This window comes from Pristiophorus japonicus, chromosome 17 (assembly GCF_044704955.1).
Source record: "Pristiophorus japonicus isolate sPriJap1 chromosome 17, sPriJap1.hap1, whole genome shotgun sequence".
Taxonomy (NCBI): Eukaryota; Metazoa; Chordata; class Chondrichthyes; family Pristiophoridae; genus Pristiophorus; species Pristiophorus japonicus.
In genome coordinates, this window is record NC_091993.1 from 86,417,385 (window position 1) to 86,431,055 (window position 13,671).

Below are 13,671 nucleotides of genomic sequence, written 5' to 3' on the forward strand. Positions count from 1 at the left end.
AGCACCTTGTGCCGCAGAATTAATATGACCTGAAGGCTGAGGTAAAAAATTCAATTCAGGACAAGATGCCCTGCCCCAGCAAATTCCTTGCCATTATAAATAGGAGGTCCTGAAGTGAGCCAGAGTTTAATTGCTATTCCTGAGTGAACTTGCTGTTTGCCAGGTACTTGTACATTTGTGGCTCCAGACTAGAAGAAACTCCTATGAAGTGACTGCCTTACTTTCTCATATATAATGTAATAGATTTGCAGCATACATATTAGCGTAAACTCAAAATCTGACTGTTTTAATGTGATGTGAAGGGAGGTTAAGATGTGCATGGTTTAGCTCTGTGGTTAGATAATGTGAGGTAAGAGCAGAGCTGTCCACTCAGATAGGTCTAGAGCAACAGGAGAGAAACCAGAACGAAGGCTGGAATGAAGAAAACAAGTGCTACAGAGGGAGCAACGGAAGTCAAAATGGTCAAATGCAAAGAAAAAGTGAGAGAAGGTTGTGAGGGGACTGGATTTCCACCATGATGGTGAAAATAGTCTTGATATGGAAGAAATAATTTTATATCTTGAGTTTTTTTAAGAAAGTGTTTGATAGTTAATAAGAATGTTAATGTTTATATATTTATATATAATTTCTAAGTGTGTATGAGATATTTATTTCCTTCTTTTTCTGCCAATTTTCTTCTTATTCTCCACTGACTCCATGCTGGTATACTGAACCATCTCCTTCTACCTCTACAATGTTGCCGGCCTCCAAACCTACCTCAGCTCATCTGCCATTGAAACTCTAATCCATGCCTTTGTCACCTCCAGGTTTGACTACTTCAGTGCTCTCTTGGCTGGCCTCCCATCCTCCACCTTTTGTCAACTACAGTTCATCCAAAACTCTGCTGTCCCTATCCTATCCCACCAAATCCGACTGCCTGAGTCCCACTCTCCGGAATTCATTCCCTAAAATCTCCTTCTTCTCCAACTCCCTCTCCACATTTGACTCGCCTTGAAGAGGATTGGATAGCTCTTTCAGAGAGCCAACATGGGCACAAAGGGCTGATGGTGCTGTATGATTCTATGAAACCCCATATCTTTGACCAAGCTTATGGTCACCCCTCCTCATCTCTCTCCTTTGGCTTGGTGTCCATTTTTATTCTCGTATTTCTGTGAAGCACCTTTGGGATCTTTTTCCATGCTAAAGGTACTATATAAATGCAAGTTCTTGTAAAGCTTAACTACTTACTGGCTTAACTAGCTTGAGCGATCAAGGAGGCCAAAATATAATAGTACCTGTCTATGGTTGATCTACAAATGTGGTATTGATTTACTGTTTATTATCATGATGTGTGCATTTTATTATTCTCCATAGTGAGTATAAGATTATTATCCATTCAATGAGTATTTAGAATATTTTGATAAATTCACTACCGAAGTACTCCCCCGAGAGTTCTAACTGGTAATTGATGACGTGCATTTAATCAGCTACAGTTAAGAGAAAATGGGTTGTTCTGAAGCTCTGATTTCATTGTTCTCGATGCTTTGGATAATTTTGTGGAGTCAGACAAGGGCTTATTCTGATCATTGTGATGTTCTCACTGTTTCAGAATCAGTAATTTCAGGATTCGTATTATCCCCTGACCCTGTGATAGAGTGAATTCTGTGGATGTATAGCTTTTGCTGATATGGTAGTGAAAGAGCTTGCCTGCATCGCAGTCATATTTTCAGCATGGAATGATGTTTGCAACATTGCTTTTTTGCTGTTCCCACTTAACAAAACACTTTCACTTGGAGGATTTGTGCTGAAAATATTTATTGTGCCTGTTGCTGTTATGACCTTACTGTGTAAGCTTCGATCACCTTTTTAGCTTGTGATTGTCCCTTGTATCTTGCTCCTTAAGACACAAAGTGCTCCATTAGCTTCTTTTCGGAAAGGTTTCATGCATTGGGATACTTGTTCAGTGGTTTGAAATCAATTATAATCTGAAATCCTTGACAAGTTGTAGCAATGTGGGAGCCATGTCAGCTTCAGCTGTGCACCACAGGCTTGTTGTTACATTTTTGTTTTGTTTCATCTATGAAGATCGCCAATCAATGTTGTACTGTACATAACACAGCAGTATACGGTATTTTAGATATAAGGTGACCTTTCAGCTTCTTGTTTAGTTTGCCTTTTGGATAGCTTGGGATATTAATTAATTTATGGACTCATTCCTCAGAGCCATATTCTCCAATCCTCTAGAATTTGATTAATTTCATAGCAGATTCGCTCCAATGTCTTTGCAGCAATTGAATAAAAAATCATGATAAAAAGTGACCTGAGGAATCTAATCATTTACTGCATGTCGAGCAAAGCTTTTGTCAAAAACTTGATGCAGCAAAAGAAAACTCACTAAAATGTTCTGTCTTCACAAAATTGTAACTGCAGGATTAGAAAAATAGCAGCATTAGCAAGGTTACACTCAAACTGTTATACTACGCATTGACTAAAAATGTAAAAATATAGTTGTTATTTTTGTGAGTGTGTAACTGTATCCTTTTCAAGTTGTCAGACTACCTGTTCGAAAAAAAATTTCCAGAAGCGTTTTGCAGTATAGCAAACTTCTAAAGGTGGTTGTAGATCAAGAACTAAAGTTCAATTGTGTCTGTTGCTGATAAAAGAATTGGGGTCATTTTGCTGAATTGCATATGTGAGCACTTTTTAACTGAGTGCAATGTTTGTAAAATTTGTTAACCTGAGAAGTCCTAAAGTAATTCGCTGATCCAATATGTGAGGCTTAAAAATCTCCAAAATGGGGTGGACCTGAATGACTTCATTTGGTCAGAACATTACTCAGTGTGGAACTGAGTCATTCAGACTGACTAGGATGATCTTATTTTCGATCCCTTGACTGTCATCATCATAGACAGTCCCTCGGAATCGAGGAGGACTTGCTTCCACTCTTCAACCACCTAAGAACTTATTTTAAAAGTCCAATACAAGAACCACAGACTCGACTGTGCTGAGCTACCTGATCTCAGGTATTAGCCTATCTTAGTGGAAGTAATGTTGCAACTGATTTAGGGAGTGGAAAAGTCATCAAGAATTCTACTCCTGGTCACTATCCAGTGACTTTTACTGAAAAAGTGTGCACGTGCTTTGGATGTGTGTGTGCGTATGCATGCACATGTGTGTGAACATAAGAACATAAGAAGCAGGAGCAGGCCATATGGCCCCTCGAGCCTGCTCCACCATTCAATAAGATCATGGCTGATCTTTGACTTCAACTTCACTTTCCTGTCCCTTTTCCATATCCCTTGATTCATGTATGTAAATATGTATGCACGTGTGTGTACATATGTGTGTGAGTGTGTTTGTGTGCGTATGTATGCACACCTTGGATGGAGACAGAAATGGCTCAGATGTGATGCCTTTGTCACTGCACCAAAATTAAATAGCCTGCAACATTAACCATCTAGGATCCCTAGTGAAAAATTGAATTTCTACAGTATCAGTCAACACCTCTAGGATAGGAAGGAAATTGGAGGAGGGGCCCATCAAATGTGAAACTGTGGCAGAGATTTCACACTGTCTATTAATAGCTTTCCATCTTTCATAGCTTCTGGGTCAGCAAACAGGCAACACTTGGACAGTGAGATATGAGACATTTTTAATGGACTCTGCTTTACATTCCCTTATGTAATTTCAAACTACACAACAAACTTTTTCACACAAAGTAGAAACAAAATGTACAAAATTTCATCAAAACGAAGGACAGTACAGCTGCATTCTCCAGACAGAACAAGCAGGTGGTTTTAAAAAAAAACATAGTACGCTTATTTATGACACGTTGACTCACATATACTGTATATTGCACAGACAGGCAGCTTAACATACATATTTGTACATGTAGGACAAGTGGTTTTGGATTGCTGTATCTAGCAACTGATTACTGTTTACAAAATATTAAGAAATAGCTTGTCTGCTCTATGCTAGCTGTTCAGAGATCAACTTTACACTGGCAGAACACAATGCCTAACTTAAATGTATTTATTATTGCCTTGACCGTGCATCAAATCTGATTTCCGGGAATGCAATTTGTCCGACACCGAGCGAAGCCACTTCCCTTCTTCACAGTTAAAATCGTTCTGATTTTAACAACTCTCACTGGCTTACACAGGTCTTTTAGTTTCATTACATGTTTTTAGTTTAATAGTGTGAATGCTGGAGGTGGAGACATAAGAATGGGCTACAGATCATTTGATTCCATTTGGTAGGACACTCACCTGGAGTAAGATATTGCAGGTTGTTCATTCTGACACGTTTATGAGCACTCTACCTCACAGTACAGTCCAATGCATCACACGCTTTCAATTCAATTTTCAGGAGGCTTCAATTCATTAATGGATGGCATCCAAAGATTTAATTTAATACATTTGCCTCGTCAAGTTGTCAATGCTCATTTACATGTGGAAAATAATGCTGAAGTCTCTTTTCTTACAGAAGGTCTAAGAGTCCTTGGTGGTTCCCCAGGAGGCCAAGCTATTTTCAGACACATCTGCATGCGTGACCCAAATAAGAGAAACGACAGGAAGGAAGCCAAGTCGAACACTTAAAGGAGACAATATTTTCTTTGATAGTCAAAAGTTGGGAGCAATAACTAAACAGCAACGTCCTCTGAACACAATTATTTTCAAACACATCCGATTTATAAAGAAATGATTTAGCTGGGGAAGGAACTGCCACTCGAGTGAGGAAAATGTTAAGGGGAGTATCAAATAAAATGTAACCAGACAAAGAAGAGGTGCCTGTGATATTAGAGTGGGCTTCACTACAGAAGGAATTTCTACATACAGAAATATTATTTTTATGTCCCAGAAAAAGCCCCAAATCTCTCTTTCTACACAATGTTGTACCTTGTGAAGGTCCATATTGTTGCTAGTTGTTCACAGCATCTCTGGCAAGGCCAGCATTTATTGCCCATTCCTAATTGCCTTTGAGGGGCTTGCTGGGCTATTTCAGAGGTCAAACACATTGCTGTGGGTCTGGCATCACATATAGGCCAGACCAGGTCAGGGCGGCAGATTTCTTTCCCTAAAGGATGTTAGTGAACTAGATGGGTTTTTACAACAATCCACTAGTTTCATGCTCACCATTATTGATATTACCTTTTTTAAGTTCCAGATTTATTTAATTAACTGAATTTAAATTCCCCAACTGATGTGGTGGGATTTGAACTCATGATTCTGGATTATTAGTCCAGTAACGTTACCACTATGCTTCTGTTCCCTCATTTGGTAAGGCAAAGACATTTCAACTGAATTTTAAATTATTTTAGAATCAAGTTTTCTAAATTGAAGTGACAAAGGGCCTGTAATGGTAAATGTAGTGAATGTTTAAGGAACCAATGATTGTGTCTAGGTGCTTTTAAGCATTTAGTGGAAGTTACATAAGTTTGCCTTCTTTTTATAAGTATTATATGTGTTTTGCTGATATAATAGTCAATTATACGAGTATTTAAATTATATATTGCTAATTTATTCAATGTTAATTGAAATATATATATTGGTCTCAGTTTAACAGTATTTTCTCTCTATGTTTTGTCCAATTACACGCTACTCTGCTGCCTTCAATCTCATCCGAGTGTAACACCAGATAAATGTTCAATAGCAAAAAGAGTGCTTTGGACCATTCTAAGTAAAAAAATTTTAAAGTTCCGTGTCCATAACTCTGTAAGTAAGTGTAATAGATTTCACCCAGCAACGTGGATTAAGTGCACACCATTCATTCATCTAAAGATTACAGTTAAATCCCAATGAGGATGTGCAGCTTTTATATCTAACAGAGATCCATTTTAGCCAGCAAGAGTGACTGCTCGACAGGTCCATGTTAGTAGAATTGGTCTTACAGCCACTTGTTTGTGTTTTGTCTTTACCTGTCAGTGATGATGTATTGATTTAAAAAAACAACAGCTGAAATTATAACCGAGTCTCCCAGGATTGGAATGCAGGGAGTCAGTAATTTATATTCCATTCCCCTGGGTACCAAGGCAGTTCACTGTGCTGTTCCAGAAGGCTGCTGCTCATCAGAGTTTACAGAACCACTTCACACTACAGTAATGGCACAGATGTATCTTTTGTGCAGCATTCGGTATCCGCCTACACACACTGCTTTTGTATAATCAGGTTATTAATATAGACTCCAGGCCCAGCCAGAAGAGTAAAATAACCTCTTTGCACTGGACTTTCAAATGGTAGGACATTATCTCTTGCTGTCGGTGCCTATGGACTCCATGTTACAGATAACAACAATTAAGTTACAAAATTAATCTATATTCTTGTGTGCCAAATAAAAAGAACACAATTCCAAACTGATAGCCAATGTTTCCTTGCGTCTGTAACAAGAACTATTGTCTAATATTCTTAAAATTGATCTTCTTATTGAACCAACTCTTTTGAGAGGTGGCAACAGTTTAATTGACACTTCAAATAAATGTGTCCAGTCCAACAGTAGTGCTAATGTCACTGTAACAGGACTAGAAAGCCATGCTAGGTAATGACTGGGCGCTTCAAAAAGCTGAAAATAATATCTTCTAGCGTTCATTAATTCATGATCAAGCTGTAGCTATGAGCGACAACCAACAGGTGAACCCATTTATTAACAGTCTCCTAGGAACAGCCAATCAAAAGTATCAGTTTAGAACTATATGACTCACCAAATCTAAAGCATGTGATTAGTTGGGTCTAGGAACCATTTTATGCCTTCAGTTCTCCACTGTTCAATCTTGAAGTCAACCCAAATCACAATGTGGTCATTACTTGATAACTCGACAGCTTTAGGAAATGACACCTAGGTACAATAAACTGTCAGCCAAGAGATTTGGCTCTGACACCTTCAGCAAGGCAGCATTCATCAAAACTGCGCCCAACAAAGAAACCGTCCACAAACCAGCAGCATTAAATTCCATTCTTCAACATGGCTGACAGATAAACATCTAACAAGGATAATTACATGTCTCTATGGCACTTATTAACGCAGTATTTTAGTTCTATAAATATCTACAAGAAAATATCTCAACCAAATTCATGCAATTACAAGCAAACTCTTCCTACGCAATGACCTACTTTCTATGAAATTATGTTCACTTATTTGAATTATACTTTTGCAGGAATTGACATGAAAGTGTCCCAGTGGTACTCAATGCTGTTGTGTACAAAGGCCTTCGAGAGAAATGAAATTGAAGTTGATTCCCATCACTTAACAGATATAGAAACATAGAAATTTACAGCACAGGGGGAGGCCATTTCGGCCCATCGTGTAGAATGATCTGCACCAAAGCCAGTGAATTTGCCCCAGCGGCTTCTTCAGAAATGTACGCAAAGGCATATACATTCCCTCTCAATATTAGTGGCTTCAGTGCGTACTTAGTTATCGACCAACCTGGTCTAGTTGCCTGGAACAATAGTGATTGCCAGACTCACGATGCCTGAAGGAATGTGCCAGTATCTCTGACTGCAGGTGAAGGTATGGGCAACAAAGCTTGTGTACCAGTAAATGAGATATTTCAGCTTTCACAAGCGAATCAAATATTCACGCGGGCTCGTGCGTTCATTTACTCATTTGGTTGGCAAGATTTTTGGCTGAAATATTTACAGAATTCATTTGTAAGAACATCTCTTTTCATCCGGAACCCCCAAGTGCACAGAAATTCAAGTGTAAGTCCCAAGTGCACATTGGAGTGACATGGGAGGGGGGTGTGAGAGAGGATGCAGGGGAGGGATCGTGAATTGTACTCATTGCTAGAGGCCAGCAACACCACTCATGCTGTAACAACGATTGCTCCTTCCATAACAGAGTATCACAGTGAGGGGTGTCATATATGTTGACTTTTCTCATTTTGTAAAAACAGGATTAAAGTACACCTCACTCAACATCAGCTTAATATCAAGCAGCCAGCGAACATGACTAATGGCAAAAAAAAGCTTAAGGACATTAATATTAATGTATCTCTGTACAGTAAAACTTTAATGATTGCAATCTTTTTAAAGCGAAAGGTAATATAATAATCCATCAAAAAATTCAGTCCTAGGCAGTTTCATTAGTAAGATTTGTTACTGTACAAACAGACCATCAATTTTGACTATCAAAATTGCAATGCACGGTAACTTCTTCAGTTATTTTGTAATCTTAAAGACATCAGTGCTTTTTATGCTTCTCAAGTTAATGTTAACATTACATTACGTTCAGCAATCGTTTCTGTCCTAACAGTGCACACAGTGATCAGCAGCAGCAGACTGGGAAAGTGCAACATCACATATCAGGGAGGTAGTGGGGCCATGGGGGAGATTATGTGCCTTGCTGGCATCCTGTTACTCTATTCTTTTCATCTCAACCTAAGTGACGTGAATAATAAATAGTTATGAGATTTCACTGTGTAAATTATGCAAATCGTTTCCCCTTAAACCATATATTATACCAGTCCTACGCCTCTGATTAACGTATTATGTAGAATATCCTCCTTCCAAATTCCATGTTACCCCAACAAACTCATTTGAATCTGACTTGAATCCATAAGTACAAAATCTTTTTTTTAAAATTTTAGGTGTACAAAGCTCCTATTGTGATGAAATTGGTTTTCAGAATAGCTCTCTGGATTCCAAGGAAATAAAACAAGCTATTCCAGGTAGGCAACTTCTGTTTTGCTTTAGAACAGAAGTCATTCAACTGCATACAATTGCTGTAAAGCCATGGTCAATGCACTCCTGATTGGGATGAGTGAAGTTCTATTTGAATTGAACAGATGTGGACTGTGTTATAGGTGCCTATAAGGGAGTAGCACACAGTTTGAGACATATCTCCACCAAGCTGATTGGACTGCTATTAATGCAAGGTGGAAGCCTATGAATGATATGAACTTTCCAATCTCTAAAATAGTAGGCACCCATGTCACTATGGTTTGTTATCTTTGTTTAATCAACCTAACTAAAACAGATTATCTGGTAATTATCACATTGCTGTTTGTGGGAGTTTGCTGTGTACAAATTGGCTGCCGTGTTTCCCACATTACAACAGTGACTACACTCCAAAAGTACTTAATAGGCTGTAAAGCGCTTTGAGACATCCGGTGGTCGTGAAAGGTGCTATATAAATCCAAGTCTTTCTTTATGCATCCAGACAGATATTTCTGAAAGTGCATTACAGGCCCCTACAAGACTTTTATGACATTTTCTGGGAACTTGGTAGGTGAGGGCTTATATCCTTTGAGATTTTTACCTAAACACAATATCTTATTTTTAAACCAAAACAAAGCCTTTCAGCCAGACATGACTTTAAAAAAGGCCTTTTCAGCATCCTTTTGTGAACAGTGAGTTGCATCTTAACAACAATTTGGAATGGCAGCTTTCACCTCTTGGTGGGCCACCAGAGGCTTCACTTTAGTATCATGATGTGATGTCAATGCTCTACCAGTCTTCGGGTGTGAATCAAGTGACTGGCTTTCACTTTAGCTTGTTCTAGTCCATTCACATCATGTAAAATACAAGCATCATCATAAAAATATACAGCAGATGCATGTGATTGTAAACCATGTACAACTTACACCTACACAAGAGTTTGCATTGAACATGCTTCTATTTACAGTAGATTATCATCATGCATTATCAACACGAGTTTCATAGTAGAGCTAAAACTGCAGAAAGTAGAAGTGAGCATTTAGGGAAATTTGGAATACAACTTGGAGGCTCAGATGGGCTTATTTATTTATTCAGAACTATGGTGGTTAATGTGTACCAAAATTAATCATGTCTTAACCCTTTGAGTACTGGATTTTCTTGCACCTTTCAAAACATAGATATTCCATCAATGATTAACTACAAGATTGTGTAAAATTAAAAGGTTTGAGTGTCGAGGTTCTAAAGTACAAAACACAAATTCAGTAACTCTTTTCGTAACAGTAATCTTAAAAATGAAAAAAAAATACAAAACACATCAAACTTGCATATATTTTTGTCATGGTGCAAAGATGCTACAGTAACCCCCAAAGGGTTAATGGAGAATGGCGCATAACTGAGGTATTGATAGCATCTGATCAATGAGAAGTTTGTGGGACGGAGGGAATGATTTCACTTCTTGAGGCCAAGAGCTATGTCAACCTCTTCCTCTGGTTTTAGCGAGTGCCACTGTGCAATAGGCCGCCTGGGATTCGCCAGCATGTCTGACCAGTGTCGAAGCTCTGTGCCCGAGCCGTTGCTGCCAACAAATATCTTGCCGATGGCATCGTTCTTTCCGATCTTGTCGTAGTCCAAGACTGTGATGCAAACCTGGACTTTCTGCATGATAAATAAACAAATGCAAGATGATTATTACGTGCCACTAATAGCTGGGTACTTTTAAAGCAATTATCACTTCATAACAATTTACTTCTAGGCACCAATTTGAGGCTCAGTAAAGCAATAGGGGGGAAAAGTCTAATCCTGTAATATCAGTTGGACATGCTCCTGGTAGATTTAGTGCAATTCGAAGCAGAATTGATGCTGGTTATACGATGCACATACTGCAGACCGCTTTCCCTTAATCAGCTGCAGGGTCATTTTGTGTAAAGGTGCAGCAAATCACACTGACACCCGTAGCTTGCTGCAGATGTTATTCTACTCTGCTGCCTGCTTATCACAGAGAGAAAGAAGGACTGAGAACTACAGAAAACATCAAACATTCTATAAAACTTCCAAATGCCCTTATTCTATCACCATTACTTAGTTGGAAAAGTTTTAAAAAATTAAACAGATTTTTTTTGAAGGGTGACACAATATATAAGTACACAGCTTCCTAACCCCCGCACTTTAGAGCCCAAGGCCGTGTCAGAAAATGGCAAGGCTTATACACTGAACAGAGACCGCAGTATGCGAACACATGACAGGTTTGGCATACTTGGTAAATGGGATGCTTAGTGTGAGGATGAGCAATAGAAACCATCAAAGTTTGAGGTTTGATTCCTTGTTTGTGCTGTATTTGCTAATCTCAGGTAGACAAGGCTGGCTGGGGTGAGGAAAGGGGACATAATCAGAGGTCTCCACTATCCACTGTAAAAACCACATTGTATCCCACGAGCAATCACATTTTAATTAAGCTCTGAGGTGCTTAGCAGTCATAAATACCAGGCCAACATTGCCCGTGCAGGCCCACAAATGAAGAATAAACACTTAGTCGAAGTACTTGAAGATAATCGGCACCTGTACTGCTGTAACCCAGCATGGATCATTATCTTCAGGACAAGAGTATTGGGGCGAGGGCAGTGGGAATAAAGAAAATGTGAAGAGCATATTACAATTACAAGGTTGATCGCAATTTCCAATCTAACTTGAACTCCTTGGGGTACAAATTGCCCACTGCCTGAAACTGGGCGCTCCCACCCCATTCCGATGTTTTTTACCGCAGCTGCGGTTCAGGTCGACTCTTTCGGGAAATTGCGCCCTTTGTTTTTTTTGTTTTCATCCGGAAGTCGGTCATAATGGGGAGCAGTGACTAACATTAAGGGCAAAAACGTGGCGGTGACAGCAAATGAGGGACGGCAGTTGGGGGTGGTGCGTATTCACCGCCACGATGATGGCGCCGAGTCACCATGGCTCTCCCCTTCACTTAAAGTGGAGAGCCTCCGTGCTTTTTAAACTTCGGTCCACTGGGCCACCAGGGAGGGTTTTGGCTGGGCCAGTGGCCTGGCACCCAAAAGGGGGTGCCAGGCTGCCTGTTGGTGGCCCGGCCGAACCCAGCAGTATAATTGTCGGGCCGATCTGGCAGTTGGCCGACAAAAAAACATGGCGGCAGTGAGCCCTCTCCTTTAAGAGAAGCCGCACGGCCACTGCAAAAGGCCACAGCCTCACTGGACCACCAGGGAAAAGGTTGTTTTGGCACAGCTGGGCAGGCAGAAGATTTTCTGAGAGGAATGTCGCCGTCGGGGCCTAGATCGGCGATGCGCACAGTGATGACATGCTTAACACCAATCGGCAGCAGCAGAGCGGTAACAGGGGGCAATCAGGGCTCCGCCAGGAAAACTTGGCAGGGCTAGCAGCGGCCATTCCACCAACAGTCGACGGCCACTCCACTCCGCAGCGTGGCCGTCGATTTGCAGTGGTAACAGGCCTTAATGAAAGGAACAATTTTGGCCCCCTTATATCATGGGGGGCCAAAATTGTTCCCACATTATACCCTCTTTTTTTTCTTCAAACCCTGTCTCATCCAGCTGGGATGCAGCACAGTCCGGGCTTCTGCATACTGCAATACCCGATAACTGGCCACCAAGAGGCACTGTTAACTGGCATGTCTTAAATCCTTTTTATGATTTAAATGGGAATGGTCCCTGGATTAAAAACAATACCATTGCTGCAATACTCTATATGTACACTGGCTATATTTTAACACATTTACAAAATGAACACCAAGCAGTAATTCCTTGCAGCAAACAATCTTTTCTAATTTTACTAAAGTTACTTTTCATGGTCAATAGTAGTGAAACTAAGTTTGAACTTTGTCACCTTTTTGCTAAATATCTATATTGTTGTGAAACAACTTCATTATAATAATCATATGCAAAACCAAAGTAATCAAAAATAATAGAATCATTTTAATAACTATATATATGAAAGCTGAAATGAAAAAATTGACTTTCTACTTAAATAAGTGTACCAATGAGCCCTCAATCATGGTGAATATACCATCATCCAAATCTTAGTGAAGAGAAAAGTTAATGATGTGACTTCCGAACAGTCTTGTTTCAGTTTTGTAAGAATTCACTGAATGGTAATTTATCTCACTCACATCATGGTATTGCTTCACTATAAAAGGACATTTTATTTGCATTCAATCTATATTTTGACCTTATTACCATTTCTTTTGAAAAACCTGCCTTAATAGCAGCTGTGGTTAATGAGCCTGAAACAGCTAGATGTTTCCTGCCATGAATTTCAGAAATACATTTTGGGAAAGTTATTTTTAAAAGGCATTTCCACCCTTCTAACTGTGACAAGCAGGCAGGTAATTTACAATTCTAATATTTTGTATATGCCCAATCAAGTATATCCGATGCAGTTGATTGTCACAAATTGTTCATTTGCGGTTTAAGAGTCCCCCATAAAACAGATCGTGGACCAGTTTGCTACTGATTACACTGAAGTGGCAAGCTCTGGAACCTCATGGCAAAAATGAAATCTCACTGTCTTGACACACGGGCAAGATTAATGCTCCTTTGCGAACACAAAGCTTATTAACCAACTGCAGTACCTAGCTGTTACTGCCACTTGGACTGCTTTCAGCTGTCTCTGTGTGGACTTTCAATGGTTTAGAATCACAGTGATCTGGACCCAATGCCAACCAACTGCATGTCCCTCCAGGTGTGCTGTCAGAGTCCAACACCATGCTGCTGCACACAGACCAGAATCATTTCCTTTGCCCAGACAGGTTTTTTACATCATTTTCTGTTTTGGAATCAATCACTGATGATGGAATATTTTCCACATCTGTTTTTTTTGTTAGTTAGTCATTATTTAAGAGTCCATGAATTAAGATCACCAACAAGAAGGGACAGCACAACACAGATCTCTGCACTATAGGGGAAGATGCAAAAATAAAGCTTTCTAGGGAACATCAGAAGAAAAGCATACAAAATAGCTTTCACAGCGATAGTGAAATGCCAATTTGTGTTCCATAATTAGGTGATAT

At 39.6% G+C, this 13,671-nt stretch overlaps 1 protein-coding gene across 2 annotated transcripts in view; it reads right to left on the reverse strand.

Moving 5' to 3' along the window:
- Nucleotides 1-10,082: 10,082 nt before the first annotated feature.
- LOC139228223 (synaptotagmin-B) overlaps nt 10,083-13,671 on the reverse strand; it is a 196,587-nt gene continuing 192,998 nt past the window's right edge. For both annotated transcript variants that reach the window (XM_070859399.1, XM_070859398.1), the window contains exon 8: nt 10,083-10,289. In XM_070859399.1, coding sequence (XP_070715500.1) covers nt 10,083-10,289 — 207 coding nt within the window. The remainder of the gene's footprint in view (nt 10,290-13,671) is intronic.